Genomic DNA, 15,273 nt, shown 5'->3' on the forward strand with positions numbered 1-15,273 from the left:
AAAATTTCATTGATTTCTATTCACTTTTACTAAAGTTAGAGTGCGAAAACTAAAAGTATTCGGACGACGACGACGACGCCAACGTGATAGCAATATACGACCAAAAAATTAAAATTTTTGCGGTCGTATAAAAACTTAACACTGAGCAATGAACTGTGAAAATGAGGTCTAGGTCAATTAAAACCTGTGCGACTGACATATAGGTCATAAAATATTTCAATACACCAAATAAAGTTGATCAATTACATATAGTATTTGAAAAAAAAGACCAAAACTCAAAAACTTAACTTTGACCACTGAACCATGAAAATGAGGTCAAGTCAGATGACACCTGTCAGCTAGATATGTACACCTAATAATCATTCCATACACCAAATATAGTAGACCTAATGCATACTGTATAAGAAAAACAGACCAAAACACAATAAAAACTTAACTATAACCACTTAAACCATGAAAATGAGCTCAAGGTCAGATGACACCTGCCAGTTGGATATGTACACCTTACAGTCCTTCCATACACCGAATGTACTAGACCTATTGCTTATAGTATCTAGAGATATGGACTTGACCACCAAAACTTCACCTTGTTCACTGATCCATGAAATGAGGTTGAGGTCAAATGAAAACTGTCTGATGGGCATGAGGACCTTGCAAGGTAAATTCCAAGGGTCAGGAGTGTTTTCCTGGTATACTTTCATCAGGAGTGCTAAAAACCTGAATACTGTGGATTCATTTATTGTCTTGGTTATCAATTTTTGTGGATTGAGGAAAATTAGCATTTTGGTGGATATTTGATTTCGTGGTTTTGCCAATCTGTGCATACAAAGCTTACAGAAAATTTGTAATTCGTGAAATATATAAATTTGAGGCTGAGCTGTACCCACGAAAATGGATATCCAAAAAGTAATAATGAATCCACAGTATCTGAAAACCAGGAATGATAAATACCTAATCATGTCAGGAGTTTAACTTATCCAATGGTTAGGAAAAGGAATTTAAGTTCATTTAAATTGACCATTGGTTCTCTCATGTTAAAAAAACTTTTTGTAACCAACTATATGTTAAACTTTTGGTAACCCATTATATGTTTATCTTTTGGTACCCCATTATATGTTATAAATATATTTTCAAAAAGAAATCCTGTTGAAAATATTTGAGTAAAACTGTGAGTTTCTGATGGTAACTTAAACTGGTACTAAACCAGAACCACACAAAATGTTACCTGTAAATTATGTTCCATGACTGTTTTATCTCCAGATCCACTGAATACAATACTTCCATCAACCTGTCAAATATTAAAATTATTTACAGTAAAACTACTTACAGATCTTATGTGCTACAGCTAAAAACCTTTTTTGAAAAGGAGCGGGGTAGTTGGAGGCGGAAACTGGAGAGAACCACCAACTTTCGGGAAAAAAAATCAGAAATGTTTGAAAATTTGTTTACCAAATCTGTAATTTGTCACAGCATTAAATGATCTATAGGTAAATTGCATTATACCCTCAGAACATTGAGGTAAGTAATAGCAATCACTGCAAATATTTATTTGAAATCCTCAAGGTCTTTTAGCATCATGGTAAGATGGTATTTCAAATTTCTCTGTTTACCAGGATGCTATAAAATATCTGACAAGAACTCTGATTTCATCTACAAGTTATACCTATTCATGATTCTGTAAGTAAACCAATTTCATATCACATGGCTTTTGTTATATTCAACATATATGCGTTAGTACACTTATCAATTTCCTAAACTTATAAAAAGAATCCAGTTTAGGTTTTCTCCTAAGCTTCAATGCGACTTACCTGTAGAGAGAATACAGTTTTTGTATGCCCTTCCAGAATACGTATCAACAGTCCAGATGTGGCACTCAGAACAAATACAGTGGAATCATATGCTGCTACAAGAATAACTTTCTGAGCCCCTTCTGTTGCTGAGGATATACAACTGATTGGTCGATCAGAACAAACGTATGCATCTATATTCCTATCAGTCTACAATATACAAATACTTTTTTTAATATGTGAAAGTATCTATATAAAGTCAAAATAATAATTTACTAGATACACCTATTTTGTTGTGAAAATAATATGAATTTTAAGATTTTTTTCATATTTAAAATAGTAAAAATAATAAAATTTAATTTCTTTTATATTTTTCTTAGGTTTAATGAAATAGTGCTAGATGTTATAGAAATCGTTATTACTTATAAGTATGACAACCTGGTGTCCTCCAGATATTTCTTTTTGATCAACTTGTGATGGGTTGCTGATTCAACTTTTCCTCATTTATAATTAGTTACCTTGAAGATTGATCCACATGATGAAGATGAACTCGTCTGGTCTTTGTGGTTGGTTGCTGTCTCTTTGATATAGATTTTTGTGTCCTTAATAAAGTTTTTTTTTGTGTTATTGAAAATCTGTATCATTTTTAGTGATTGTAATAATTAATTGTTAAAAAGATTGTTCTTAGAAAGGTTTGTATCTATATAAACTGACCTTTGTACTCCAGACCAATATAGATCCTGTATATGTACCAATAAACAACTTCCCCCAGTTATGATGAAAACACTGTAATTTTTCCTCCAAATTTTCTGTTCGAAATAATTGTCCCGTCTACAAACAGACATTTAATTTTTAGATATTAACTATTTCCATCTTTTTTCAGGAATTATTTCTATAGTTTTATAATATTGTAATATTAATATACATTTTTTTTCATGAGAATCAATTTTCCTAGATTAATAAAAAAAAATACACATTGATACTAAAACTCAAGTTGATTATTTTGACAAATACTGCGTACTAGAACTTGAGAATATAGATCTTCCTGATTATATACATATATATAGTGTCTAAATCCAGGAAAATTATAACTCCATGAAAAAAATCCTTAAAAAGAAATAAAGATACCTGTTCATTTAATTTTTCATTACCTTATCAAAACATGCAAACTGTTTCAATAGAGAAAACTCAGTTTTTCTTATACTATACTTTCAATGTCAAACTTACAATAGCATTGAAGCCTAATAAATGTTGTGAGGGGCCTCCTGTATACAGTCGTAGGGAATCATTATTTCTCAGGACAAACATACAACTGATCTGATGTGGTGAGCAGTCAAATGCATGTAGTAATTCACCAGTCTAAAATATCAAAGATACAATAAATTAATATTTATGAAATAAAAAAAAACAACATAGGAAAACAAGCACTGCTAGCAATGAACCACTGAAATCAGGGTCAATCATAATTTTGCATATCATTTTTAAAAATAACCTTTCAATGCACATATGCACTAAGCTTCAATCTACCTTAACTTTTATCCTGAACTATAAAAAAAAGAATATAACTGATTGTATCATACAAATTTTAATTTTGTTCTGACTGTATTCTGTTCCCTTATTGAATGTCAAAGGTTTACGTATAAAGCATTTCCCATTTAATTATTTTCATGATTTTCATGATTTTCCCATAATATTTTTTTTTAAAACAGCTGTATTTTTTTTCCAGATCTACCAAATCACATTACAGAATATCTGAAAGCCATCCATATCCCCTTACCTTAAAATTGAATTTTCTGACAGAGTTTCCAAGATAAGACACATAAATCTCATCTCCAACAATTTGTATACCAGACACCTGCTGTTGAGGACCTGTAAATCTTCGATAATCGACCTTTGTTTCTCTGCAATCCTCTTTTGACAAACTTGATCTTACAGCTGCTTTCAATGATGCCAACAAATTAGGGTTTAATTTGAACCTGCAGTCATAAAAAGTTGTTCTAGTTCATGTAACAATTTTATCATTTTCTTTTGCCAAAATAAAATGTACAAGTAATCATGAAATGCAAAGCAGCATTTATACATACATGTATCATGGAATTTTATATTACAGCATTATCCTCTTTTTTTTAATAGAATTTCTCTCGTCCAAAATATTTGCCATGTAATAAAATAATCCCTCAAAACAATTTCATTTTAAGGAAAATGTATAAAGTGATAAAAAAGTCTGGTCAATTATGTGAAAATATATCAATTTGGCTTTTCAGAATGTAAAGGACTATGGGTAATCTCATTGTTCGTACACCTAAATGAAAATAACATTACATCATTGGTTGAATTTCCATTGTATAGAACATTTTAAACCAATCGCTTTTTGAAAATATTACCCAGAGTGCATTAGATAATGAAACGGCGAATTATGTAACTGTAATGTTATAAACATGTCAAAATCAAAATATTTATTATTATCAAAAATTGGTATTTTACACCTTATTTATAAACTTAAACATAAGCAACATCCATACACTGAAATTTTTGTTACTCAAATTAATATCTTTGTATAAGTCATCTTATAGCATATATTAAACTGTTGCATATATACCTTTCAGAAAATTTGTCTTTAAATTGTGCTCGGCTGTCGTCTGATTCTGTTTCCAACTGGACTTCTTCTAGCAACCTGTGTGGAATGACTTCTGACCCCTTATCATGTGATCTTATATCTTCTGATTTCTTGTCAAAGGACATGATATCATCTTTGTTGTCAGATATAATTTCTACATCAGAACTTCTGGATTTCTGTCCACTCTAAAATTATTAAAAAGCAAATAATTAATATTGCTTGATTTTATCTAAAATGAAAGACAACAATAAATATCACTGTTTTAAAATCTAATTGAATAATCATAAAAGGGTACACGAGATACTCAAAATATAATCAAGGGATATAATAAATTGGCCTTAGGATTTAAATCAATTTCATACATTTTCTATACAATTTTATTTATACTACATTCTCTTTAATTGCCTTTGGCATAAATTCCAAAGATCTTTATACATTTTTATTTTTTCTAAAGGAATGCTTCATTCAACTATTTATGATACTTGTATTTCCATACACAAGATCCAAATGCAAGTTATGGTTTGATTTTCAAGACTTTTTTTAGCTGTTTTTTTTTTTTAAATGATATGCATACAGGAGCCTGTAATTCAGTGGTTGTCGTTGGTTTAAATGTGTTACATATTTATTTTTTTATTCATTTTTTTACATAAATAAGGCTGTTTGGTGTTTTTATTTGAATTGATTCACATTTGTCATTTCTAGGACTTTAAAAACAGACTTTGTGGTATGGGCTTTGCTCATTGTTGAAGGCTGTACAATGACATTATAGTTGTTAATTTCTGTGTCATTTTGGTCTCTTTTGGAAAGTTGTCTCATTGGCAATAATACCACATTTTCTTTTTATATGGAATATATTCATAGGGTTGGACAGAAAAATAAAATCATTACATGAGTCTCCTAAATTCGATATACAAACTTGGTGTAAAATCCTTACCTTAGGTCTGTGCCCATGCTTTTGAGGAACCTCTTCATCCTGAGAATTATAATCTGAGCTTGATTCTAAAATACAGCCTTCCTTTTGTTTACGAATTGAAGCTCTGTCTCTTTCTTTCTTTGTTTTCAGTCGTTTCTTGTAAGGAGACGAACACCTTCTCTCCTCTAATTTCTCAGGTCCAGGACTAACCACAGAACAATCAGCCCCTTCCCTCTGTTCATTATCCGATACAGTAATCAAAAGTTCAGATACATCAGGCTTATTTTGTTTACAATATTGTCTGATTTTCTCCCCTAAAGAATTATTGCTCCCGATACTTTCAAAATTAGAATCATGGTCTTTAACTCCTGAATCACTTCTATCATCCGTTTCCATTCTAATGTCTTCCTTATTTGAACGACTAGATCCAGTCGGTGGTTTGTTGAATAGCAACTGCAGTTTATTATACATGTCTTTGTTTTGATCTCCGTCGACCACTAAAAAAGACATACCATCATCTTTTCCTTTCCCAGATTTGAATTGTTTCAGCAGTTTTGCCTGATCCACTCCTTGAGAGAGACTTCCCATGTATTGAATGTTTACTTTTTCTCTGTTATCGTATATTTGTCTCATCACATCAGATTTTTCAGCATCACTACCCTTCCCATCATTCTTTGATGAACCTACATCACTTCCTTTAGACAAACTTGTATATTCCTCCATATTGGAGGATAGCCTTTCAAATTTAGGTTCCTCACCTAATTTTGTATTCCTTAATTCATCATTTCCAGAAAAAGTTTTGGGAGACATTTCAACCTCATGTTTATTTATTTTTTTCACTTCTTCCCTTCTTGGTGAATTAACTGGTGTATTTTGAGGAGATTTTGTCTGGTCAGTGTTCATTAGATTGCTGAGAGTTACAAATCCAAATGATTTTAAGTCAGTTGTTTGATTACTCTCAATATCCTTTTTTTCTTCCTCTATTTCAATTTGTTCAGCTTGTCTTTTACTAACTTTTTGGTCTTTGGTTGGAGTAGGTCGTAATGGAGAATGCAGATTCTTCACTGCATCATGGTCATCTTTTCTGTGTTTTAAGGCAACAGGGGACTGTGTTCCTAAAGGCAATGTCCTTGAATGACTTTGAGATTCATCACATTCAGGGGATTTTGATCGAGATGGATGATATTCAAAATCAGGTTTTTCTGCTGCCAGCCAGGCTTTCATATGTGGTTTTTCAGAATATTCATTCTTCACAGATCGTTTAGGTGAATCGTTAATAACTATAATATCACCACCATGTTTCTGATCATCACTCATCATTATGACATCCTCAGATTGTCGCTCAGAACTTGGATTGTTTAATATTTTCTCACCATAAGCTTGATCCCTTTCCAAATTTTTCTCTGAATTAATAACTTGTTTATCATAAGATGAATTTAATATTCTTTGTTGATCCAGCACTCTTTCATTTATAGTTTTAGAGGAGGTAGTTGAGAAATTTGTTTGTTTTTCCGTATCTGAGATTTGTTCCTGCAACGAACCATACTTTGACATCTTCTGCACATTTGAAGCAGACGACATATCAGCCCCTTCATAAAGTATATCTGAAACTTTTATCTGGGTGATATCTTTTGACTTGTCAATTCTCTGCTGTTGTCCTGGTGACATTTGACTATCAGGAGAAGAAAATTGAACAGAAGGCATACCAACATTTGACCCAATTCTGACAGGTGAGATTGAGGCTCCTTGAAACTGAGAAGATTGAACAGATTGAATACTACGAGGGGGTAGCATCATGTGTTGTTGAATTAAAACATTTGGTGGCATCTGTTGTGACGAAATATTTGGTGGCATCTGTTGTGGTGATATATTTTGTGGCATCTGTTGTGATGACACATTTGGTGGCATATATTGTAATGATGCATTTGGTGGCATGTGTTGTGAGGATACATTTGGTGGCATGTGTTGTGAGGATACATTTGGTGGCATGTGTTGTGATGATAAATTTAGTGGCATATATTGTGATGACACATTTAGTGGCATGTGTTGTAATGATACATTTGGTGACATCTGTTGTAATGATGCATAAGATGGCATTTGTTGTGTTGATACATTTGATGACATTTGCTGCCTAACATCAGTGGCATTTAGAGATTTCAACTGCTGATGTGAGGCTTCCATCAAATGTGAGGGAATATGTTGAAGTGAGGCGTGAGTTGAAATTGGTGGCAGATCTGAAGGTTGATTGTATGATAATGTAGAATCAAAGGCTCTTGGTCCATATGAAGGGATTTCATTTTTATCTTTTTCATTATTTTGTTGAATTGAGTTTAAAACTTGCAATCCTTTCAAAATATGTGGTTCTATTGGATTTCCAAACTGATATTCTGGCCCTGACCTTGAACTATGTCCTAGCCATGAGTTCTCTGCAGATGACATAGGTACAACTCTACCACCAGATGTCACTCCTGAATCCTCCGTGGCTGATAATGGTGGAGTAGGTCGATCAGATATATCTGAATCATGTCTTGAATCTGGTCTTTTTTGTTTATCACGAGCTTCTGCAACAATACGTATAAAATTCTGCATTTTTATCAAATTCATATTAATCGATTTTTTTTCAAAAAGTTTCCTTTACATGCAAAATGACTACAAACAAAAATAATGAAGCACCATAAATCCAAAAGAGTTGGAATCAATTTGTAATTGTAGTAGAAAATCGTCTTTGTCTGTTATCTGGAACCATTTTTTTATTGTTTTTGTTGCTTTTAAAACTTCAACCAAGTGCTCTCAAAATTAAAAGGTGTTTGCACTTGAACTTTGTTCTTATGATACAAAAAAACAAACCAAGAGGGACTTGTTTGTTCTAGGCAGCATTTTAAATAAAAGTTTGGTGAAGTTTTGATAAAATAGCTTGAATGATAAAAAGGAAATCAATTTTGCCCCAATTGCAGTACTTTAATTGCAAATATTGTTCAATAAACTTTTACCCCTTCATTGCATATAAGAACACAGGCAAATACTAACAATCAAGTGTCTAGTTTTTTCAAATATCTAGTATCTAAAAAGCTTAACTTAGTGTGCAATCTACTTTGAAAGAAGAACCAAATTTATGAAAATGCTATAATTTTGATAATCAGCAGCAAAACTCCTTAAAAAAATGTAATTAAATCATAAATAATTTACCTTGTAGAACATTGATTCTTCTTGATCTTAAGTTTTCTTCATCCTTTTTCAGCTGAAATAGTTGATTTATTCTATAATATCTGTATACTTGTTACAATTTTTTTAGCTAAAAATATGTAATCCATGCATATCTTTTGGTAGAAAACTAACTAGTTACATTTGTGGTGTTGCATTTTTTCTCATGTACATGTATTAAAGTGCAGCTTTTTTTTTTTACAAATTTAGAACAAAGTGAATTTGAATTTGGTTACAGTTGGTTCAGGGTTGGCAAAAACTTGGGTTTTATGATTTTCGCCCAGCCCAGAAGGAAATACTGGGAAAACCCGGGTTTTTACTGGGTTTTAATGGGTAATACTGGGCAATACTGGGTAATATGAAATACTGGCTTGAATTTTAAAGAGGATTCAGTGATTAAACATAAATACATTTAAGATATTTTATAAACACATTAAGATTTATAAATAAGTTTCATACTTGTTTAAGAGACTTATAATACAAGTGTATACATTTGAGAAAGTATTCTTCTGGCAACTCTGAGACAAGTGTACATGAAGACACATTAGACAAATGTAAATATTAAAAAGCCTTTCTCAATAATTATCCTAAAAATCTATTAAATTACCCTTCAGTCTAGATTGGTCAAACTGTTAACGTTCATGTAAATGCAAGGAATTCATTTTTTTCAAAAATATATAACTAATATTAGGAATTAGCAATTGCGTGTCAGTAAAATTACTTTTAAATAATTTATATGTATATCACTAATTAATAAGTAATTATTCAGATTATAACACAGATATGTTTATATAACAAAAATCACCCTTTCCATTTCTATAAGTGTTAATGACATGAACCTGTAGGGTGATATTTAGCAATATGATTGTATTTCTATTTGAATTTACAATTCACTTAAACACTACAATAAAATGTTTGCAAAGTTTGGATTATTGAAACAATGCTAGGAAATTAATAAGGTATCCTTAAATGTGCAAATCTTGTATTCTGCCTACTTAGAATAAGTGGAGAAGAGAATGAAATTGAAGTTTCAATCTTCTAGCAATGACTCTCAATGGTTATTTGTATAAAATGTATATATTTAGCTATAATACTATGAAACTAACACAAGTCTTTACTCTTTTGTGTTGAAATAAGCTGAAAAAATCATATTGCCCAGTATTGCCCAGTATTACTCATTTCAGGGAGTATTGTCCAGCCGGGGAAAACCCGGGTTTCCCACCTGGGTTTTCCCGGGCGGGTATAACTTTGCCAACCCTGAGTTTGTTGCTGTATGTCAAATATATTTTTCATTTCTTGCTCTGAATATAAATCAGGCCTTTAATTTTCATGTTTGAATTGTTTTATATTTGTCAATTCATGGCCTATTATCATAGCTTGCTATGTGATATGGGTTTGCCCATTTTTGAAGGCTGTACAATGACCTACAGTTGTGAACTTCTAAGCCACTTTGTCTCCAGCCAAGCTGGCCTCATTGTCAATCATACCACGTTTTCCCATTTTTATACTGCTAGGAAACTCAATTTGTTTGACTATCTTTTTAAACTATGCTAGACTTGAAATATCTAATAACAAACTTTTTGTTTCCTTTCTTTATAATTGTTGAGCTCCTCTGTCGATTCTTCTATTAGTTTCCGTAACCTAGTAATATTCTGATCTACGTCCTGTAACTCCTGGCGTATATCTTCCTCCTTAATACTTATATCATATACAGTATCAACTAAACTTTCTGCTGTAGAAGTCTCTGATGGTCGCCTCATTCTGATGTCCCGACCAAGAGTGGATAAACTCATGTCTGATGATGACATCACTGTAATAGAAGTAAGTAAGTAAATTATTTATTATAGTGACATGTGTAAATTATGTACAGATTATAAACATATAATATATGATAAATAGTAATGGACCTATAAGTCACCTCAAATAAAGTAAAACAATTATTAAACAATTATATCACGTTCAAATCTTTTGTTGACGTAAGTAAATTTCAATAATATGTAATAAATGAAGTACTGTTAATATTTTAAGTTCAAGCATTCCTTGCAGCATTTTACAGGTCGTGCACTTTTTACATGTCTTAGATTTAATACTTTTGGCTGCATTCTAAATATTAATTGTATATACATCACATATATACTACTAGTTTCATGGTAGCAAGTTCATCTACAGTGCAAAAGGTTAGGGGTTTGATGACCTTGATCAATGATTGATTGTTTATTCAATCAATTCAATTCAAAGTTTTATTGCCATATAAACTATACAGTTTGTGACATATAACAACAAAAACAAATAAAGACAATAACTAAGTAACTCAATAATTCTTCAACATCCATAGTTTTCATATTACAAAATAGTTTTCCTAAACGGCCTGTGTCATATTTTCAGAAAGTGATTGTTAGAGTTTGACATCATCAACATATTTTTCAAACTATGTATTTTTTATCTATAGATAACAGGAGAATAGGTATATATATGTATCGCAAAATATGCAGAGCCCAAAAATAAGACTTAAATTGTTTGCAGTGCCTTCATAGCCACATGAAAAGCAGCCTACCTGTTAATTAAAAAAACAATTGTTTGCACATTCATCATTTTCTTGTCTTAAACAAGATAAACCTACCTGCCTAACCCTACAAGGCATGGGTAGGCAACATCAAACAAAGAATTTCAAGGGTGGCCTGATATTGATAAAATATTGATCTTGAGAACTATGACTACTACAAAATTTTGCTATTACAGTCAAGTCGTATCTATGTGACCTCAAAACTAAAAATCAACAATCACATTTAATGAACATACCTTGAGGTTGAGTCAAATATCCAGATGAGGTAGACCAGGTTGTTACTGTTGTAGTGCTGGTTAATGCTACAGTCCCTACTGTGCACAATGGTTCAGTCTTTGGTATCCCACTACTAAGCCAAGTAGAAACAGAGGGAGCCACTAATATCTTTTCACCAACAGATTCATGACCTGATTGTGTATGATACTTTTGCTGACCTGATGAAACAGCATCAAACCATGAAGTCCCAGGCTGTGTCATATCTGATTTTATTGGAGTGTGCGGTAATAGTCCCCTATTATTCCATGGAAGACTGCCAGTCACAGTAATAGATGGTTCCGGTTGATTAGTTTTATTCTGAGACATTGAAGAGATAACATTGCTCTCCAGACTTCCTCTGTAACTTGCCAGTCCATCATCTGTTAGTTTGGTTGGAGATACTGCAGTTTGTTCCCTATCTTGTCTCCTGCTGGGACTGAAATTTGTAACTGTGGATTTCATATGCTTATATTCATCAGATTTTAATTGTAAATTGTCCAGTTTTTCAGGTTTTTCGGAAGTTGTCTCCCTTGCTTGTTCTTTACGCCATAATTCTAATGGGTCAATTGATGTCACTGATTCTAACTTGGTGTTACTTTCTGGATTTGACCGCAGACTATCACTAAAATTAAAGTCTTTAGTTGTATGTAAACTTGACATAGAATTAGACCTACTACGGAAATTGCTAATACTAGTTTTAATAGGCCCTAATATATCACTTGCTTTTGTCTGGTCGATTTTTTCTCTTCGATCTACATAATCATCAGATACAAAAGTATCTTGTGCATCAGTGATAAAAGGCATCTCTGTTTTAATTCGGTGTCGGAAAGAATCGTCCTGTGATTTCCTAGGAATATCTGCTCTGTGAGTATGTGGACTTCTGACAGGAGAATCCCTAAGAACATCAGAATTGTGATCATGGGTCTGTGGATTACTGAATTGAGAATCCTTTAGGATATCAGCTCTGTTGGCATGTTTCTGTGGACTTCTAACCACAGAATCTCTCTGGATATCAGCCTTGCTAGCATATGTCTGTGGACTACCAACATGAGAATCCTTTGAAATATCTGTTTTTCCAACATCTTTCTGTGGACTACTGACCCTTGATTCCCTTGAAATATCAGGTCTTCCCAAATGCTTCTGTGGACTACTGACATCCTTAGCTGGACTTCCAGGACTACAGAATTTTTCTATGAACTCTCTTTCTTCTTGGCTATACTGTGGTGATTGTGGACCACTTGATCTATTAGGACTTTTCACCGCACCATCAGGTTCTTTTTTAATTTCACTACTAGATAAAATCTTTGATTTTAGTCTATTCAATTCATTCATACTCTCAACATCTGAAAAGCCTGCTGTCGATTTTTCTCGCTCATTCAGAGATTTATCCAATAGTTCTAATTTATCAACACTGGAGGATAGCTGTGTGCCTATTCCAGGAAAATCATCTGCACCTTCTATTTTGATATTAGACAATAATAAATTTTGTTCAAGCTCATCAATATCTGGCTTGATATCAGCCTCTATAAGTTCTGCAATTTGAAGTTGGACTTCTGGCGAAAGCTCTTCCAAACCGAATTCACCATAATGCTCAAGGTTATCATACAACCCTGACATCTGCAAGTTAAATCTAGGTAATGATAAGCGGTTTTGTGATTTAGCATATGTTCTCAAAAACTCAGCTAATTGCTGTCTCTCTTTACGAGACCTTGGTGAATTTACCATTTTTAATAAGGATTCCCGGCTAGTAGATTCAACAGAAGACCGTAATTTAGATGGTTCAGCTGAATCTTGAGTCTCTCTGAAGCCTACATTTTTCTCTGATACAGCTGACTCATCCTCTTCATTTTCTTGTAGAGTCAGGCTTTCATTTAAAAGAGATTTATTAGTTTTGTCTTGTTGTGACTGACGAACTTCTAATTCAATCTCTTTTCTTATTTCATCAATATCTCTAGTTTTGCTTGTTACTTTTGTCTTGCCTGCTTTAGATTTTGGCTGACTAGTTGTTTTTTTCTGTGAACTTTTTTCAGTCTGAGATTCATCAGGGCTTTCAATGCTATGTATATCTATAATTTTCCTAGGACAAGGACTGACATCCTTCACTTTGTTATCAGAGGACCTGCTAGGGCTCTCTACCTTAGAAACTGGTTTCTTGTTCTTCGTTTTTGTAGTAGAACTTACAGGAGTTATTTCCTTGGCAGGACTGCTGGAACTTGCTGAGATTTTTTCTTTTTTCTGAGTAGTGGATGAAATTTTATCACTCTTTTTGGATCGCATATCAATTGTTTTTAAAGGCACATCTAAGTCTGCATCATCAAGAACACCTTTGACATAACTTTTATTTATTTCAGCAAACTTAGCCAACTGTTTATTTATTTCTTCATTTTTCTCTACTTTCTTTCCTTTTTGCACATCCTTCTTTGCTTTTTCTCTTCTATCTCTAAGCTCTTTACATAGCTTTTCTGCTCGTTCCAAAACTGTATCACCTTCATCTGACCTTGGAGAAGTTTTACTACTACTCGCTTTTTTCTTTTTCACTTTTGCTTCTGTTTTTTTCTTAACCTCCTGTTTTCTGTCTTTGTCCACTGATGACCTTTTGGTCGACATTTCAATATCCGTTGTACTATCAGCTTCAACAACGGGAGACTCTAGTGATCGACTTTTACTATTTTTAGTTGTCCTTCCACCAACTGGCTGCTCTTTTTCTGGAATGTCGCTACTTCTTTTCCTCCGTTTTGAAGTAATAAAATCCTGACTCACTTGGGGCTGTGACAAATATCCCGAAGTTTCTTCGGATTCATCCTCAAACCTCACAGATTTTCTATTCTCATCTACATCAATTCTACGTTTATCAACATCCTGGTCCCGTTCTGGTCGTACATATTCATACCTATTGTACCTTTCTCTGCCAGAATATTGTTCATTTGACTCTTGATGGCTAGGTCTTCTGTTTCTATTTTTATCTTGATATTGGAATTCCATGTCTTCAGGAGTCTGATTGGGGTGTTCCCAAGGATCTGGAGAAGTGGAATCCCATGGCTGTCTCCATTGATAAGGAAACATCTGCATCATTCCACTTTTATGCCAATAAGGGTTTTCCATGCTGTCTTGATAATTATAACCTTTGTCATAAAACTGACCATGTCTGTTTCTGTAAGGTCTCCTGTTACCAAAGAACTGACCCCTAGTTGCAGGTTGGGAATATGACCTCTGATGTCCTCTTGGGTCTCTGCCATAACTGGTTTCCATTCTGTCTGTTTCTGAATGTGGATCTTCATCCTTTTCACTAAAATAAATTAACAGGATTGTGTAAAAAATCATTTAACATGCAGAATAATGCGTGTTTTAAAAAGTGTAAAACTGTAAAGGCTCAGTGCAATTAAGAGCCTGCCATATGGTTTAGTCACATGTTTACAGGGTGTTTTGGTGAAGAGCATATTTAGATCTTTATATGTTTCAAAAATTTTTGTGGTGTTAGGTTGCTGTCTTGTCATGCTTGTTGACATTTACTTCACAACTGCATTTAATATATTTGGAATTGTAACAATTACACTGATTTTATTATATGATACTCTTTAAACCACTGTGGATTCATTTATTTTAATGGATATCAATTTTTCATGGTTTGCCAAAAACTTTCCTTTTTGTTGATATATGATTTAGTGGGTTTGCAAAAGTCTGCATACAACCTGATAGAAATTAGTATTTCCTTTAGCATTTAAATGTGTGGTTCAACTGTGCTCATGAAGACTGGTATCCACTGAATAATAATGAATCCGCAGTATATATTTTACTCTGAAAATCTGGTTAGCATAATAATGGTCATATGATTGCAAAAGTTTAATAGTTTTATAATCTTTTATAACAAGGTGTATGTATTACATATTTCTTTTAAAGCTATCTTTTTAAAACAATAGATTAATATCATAAGAGGAGG

At 32.9% G+C, this 15,273-nt stretch overlaps 1 protein-coding gene across 2 annotated transcripts in view; it reads right to left on the reverse strand.

Annotated features, from left to right (window-relative positions):
* The window catches only part of LOC143068892 (uncharacterized), a 50,840-nt gene that overhangs the window by 25,208 nt on the left and 10,359 nt on the right, over positions 1 to 15,273 (reverse strand). For both annotated transcript variants that reach the window (XM_076243245.1, XM_076243244.1), the window contains exons 5-14: positions 11,318 to 14,622; positions 10,096 to 10,328; positions 8,504 to 8,555; positions 5,339 to 7,878; positions 4,387 to 4,589; positions 3,565 to 3,763; positions 3,015 to 3,146; positions 2,502 to 2,618; positions 1,809 to 1,997; positions 1,226 to 1,288 (exon numbers count right to left, since the gene is read on the reverse strand). In XM_076243245.1, the coding sequence (XP_076099360.1) occupies positions 1,226 to 1,288; positions 1,809 to 1,997; positions 2,502 to 2,618; positions 3,015 to 3,146; positions 3,565 to 3,763; positions 4,387 to 4,589; positions 5,339 to 7,878; positions 8,504 to 8,555; positions 10,096 to 10,328; positions 11,318 to 14,622 (7,033 nt within the window). The remainder of the gene's footprint in view (positions 1 to 1,225; positions 1,289 to 1,808; positions 1,998 to 2,501; positions 2,619 to 3,014; positions 3,147 to 3,564; positions 3,764 to 4,386; positions 4,590 to 5,338; positions 7,879 to 8,503; positions 8,556 to 10,095; positions 10,329 to 11,317; positions 14,623 to 15,273) is intronic.

This window comes from Mytilus galloprovincialis, chromosome 3 (assembly GCF_965363235.1).
Source record: "Mytilus galloprovincialis chromosome 3, xbMytGall1.hap1.1, whole genome shotgun sequence".
In the NCBI taxonomy this organism is placed as follows: domain Eukaryota; kingdom Metazoa; phylum Mollusca; class Bivalvia; order Mytilida; family Mytilidae; genus Mytilus; species Mytilus galloprovincialis.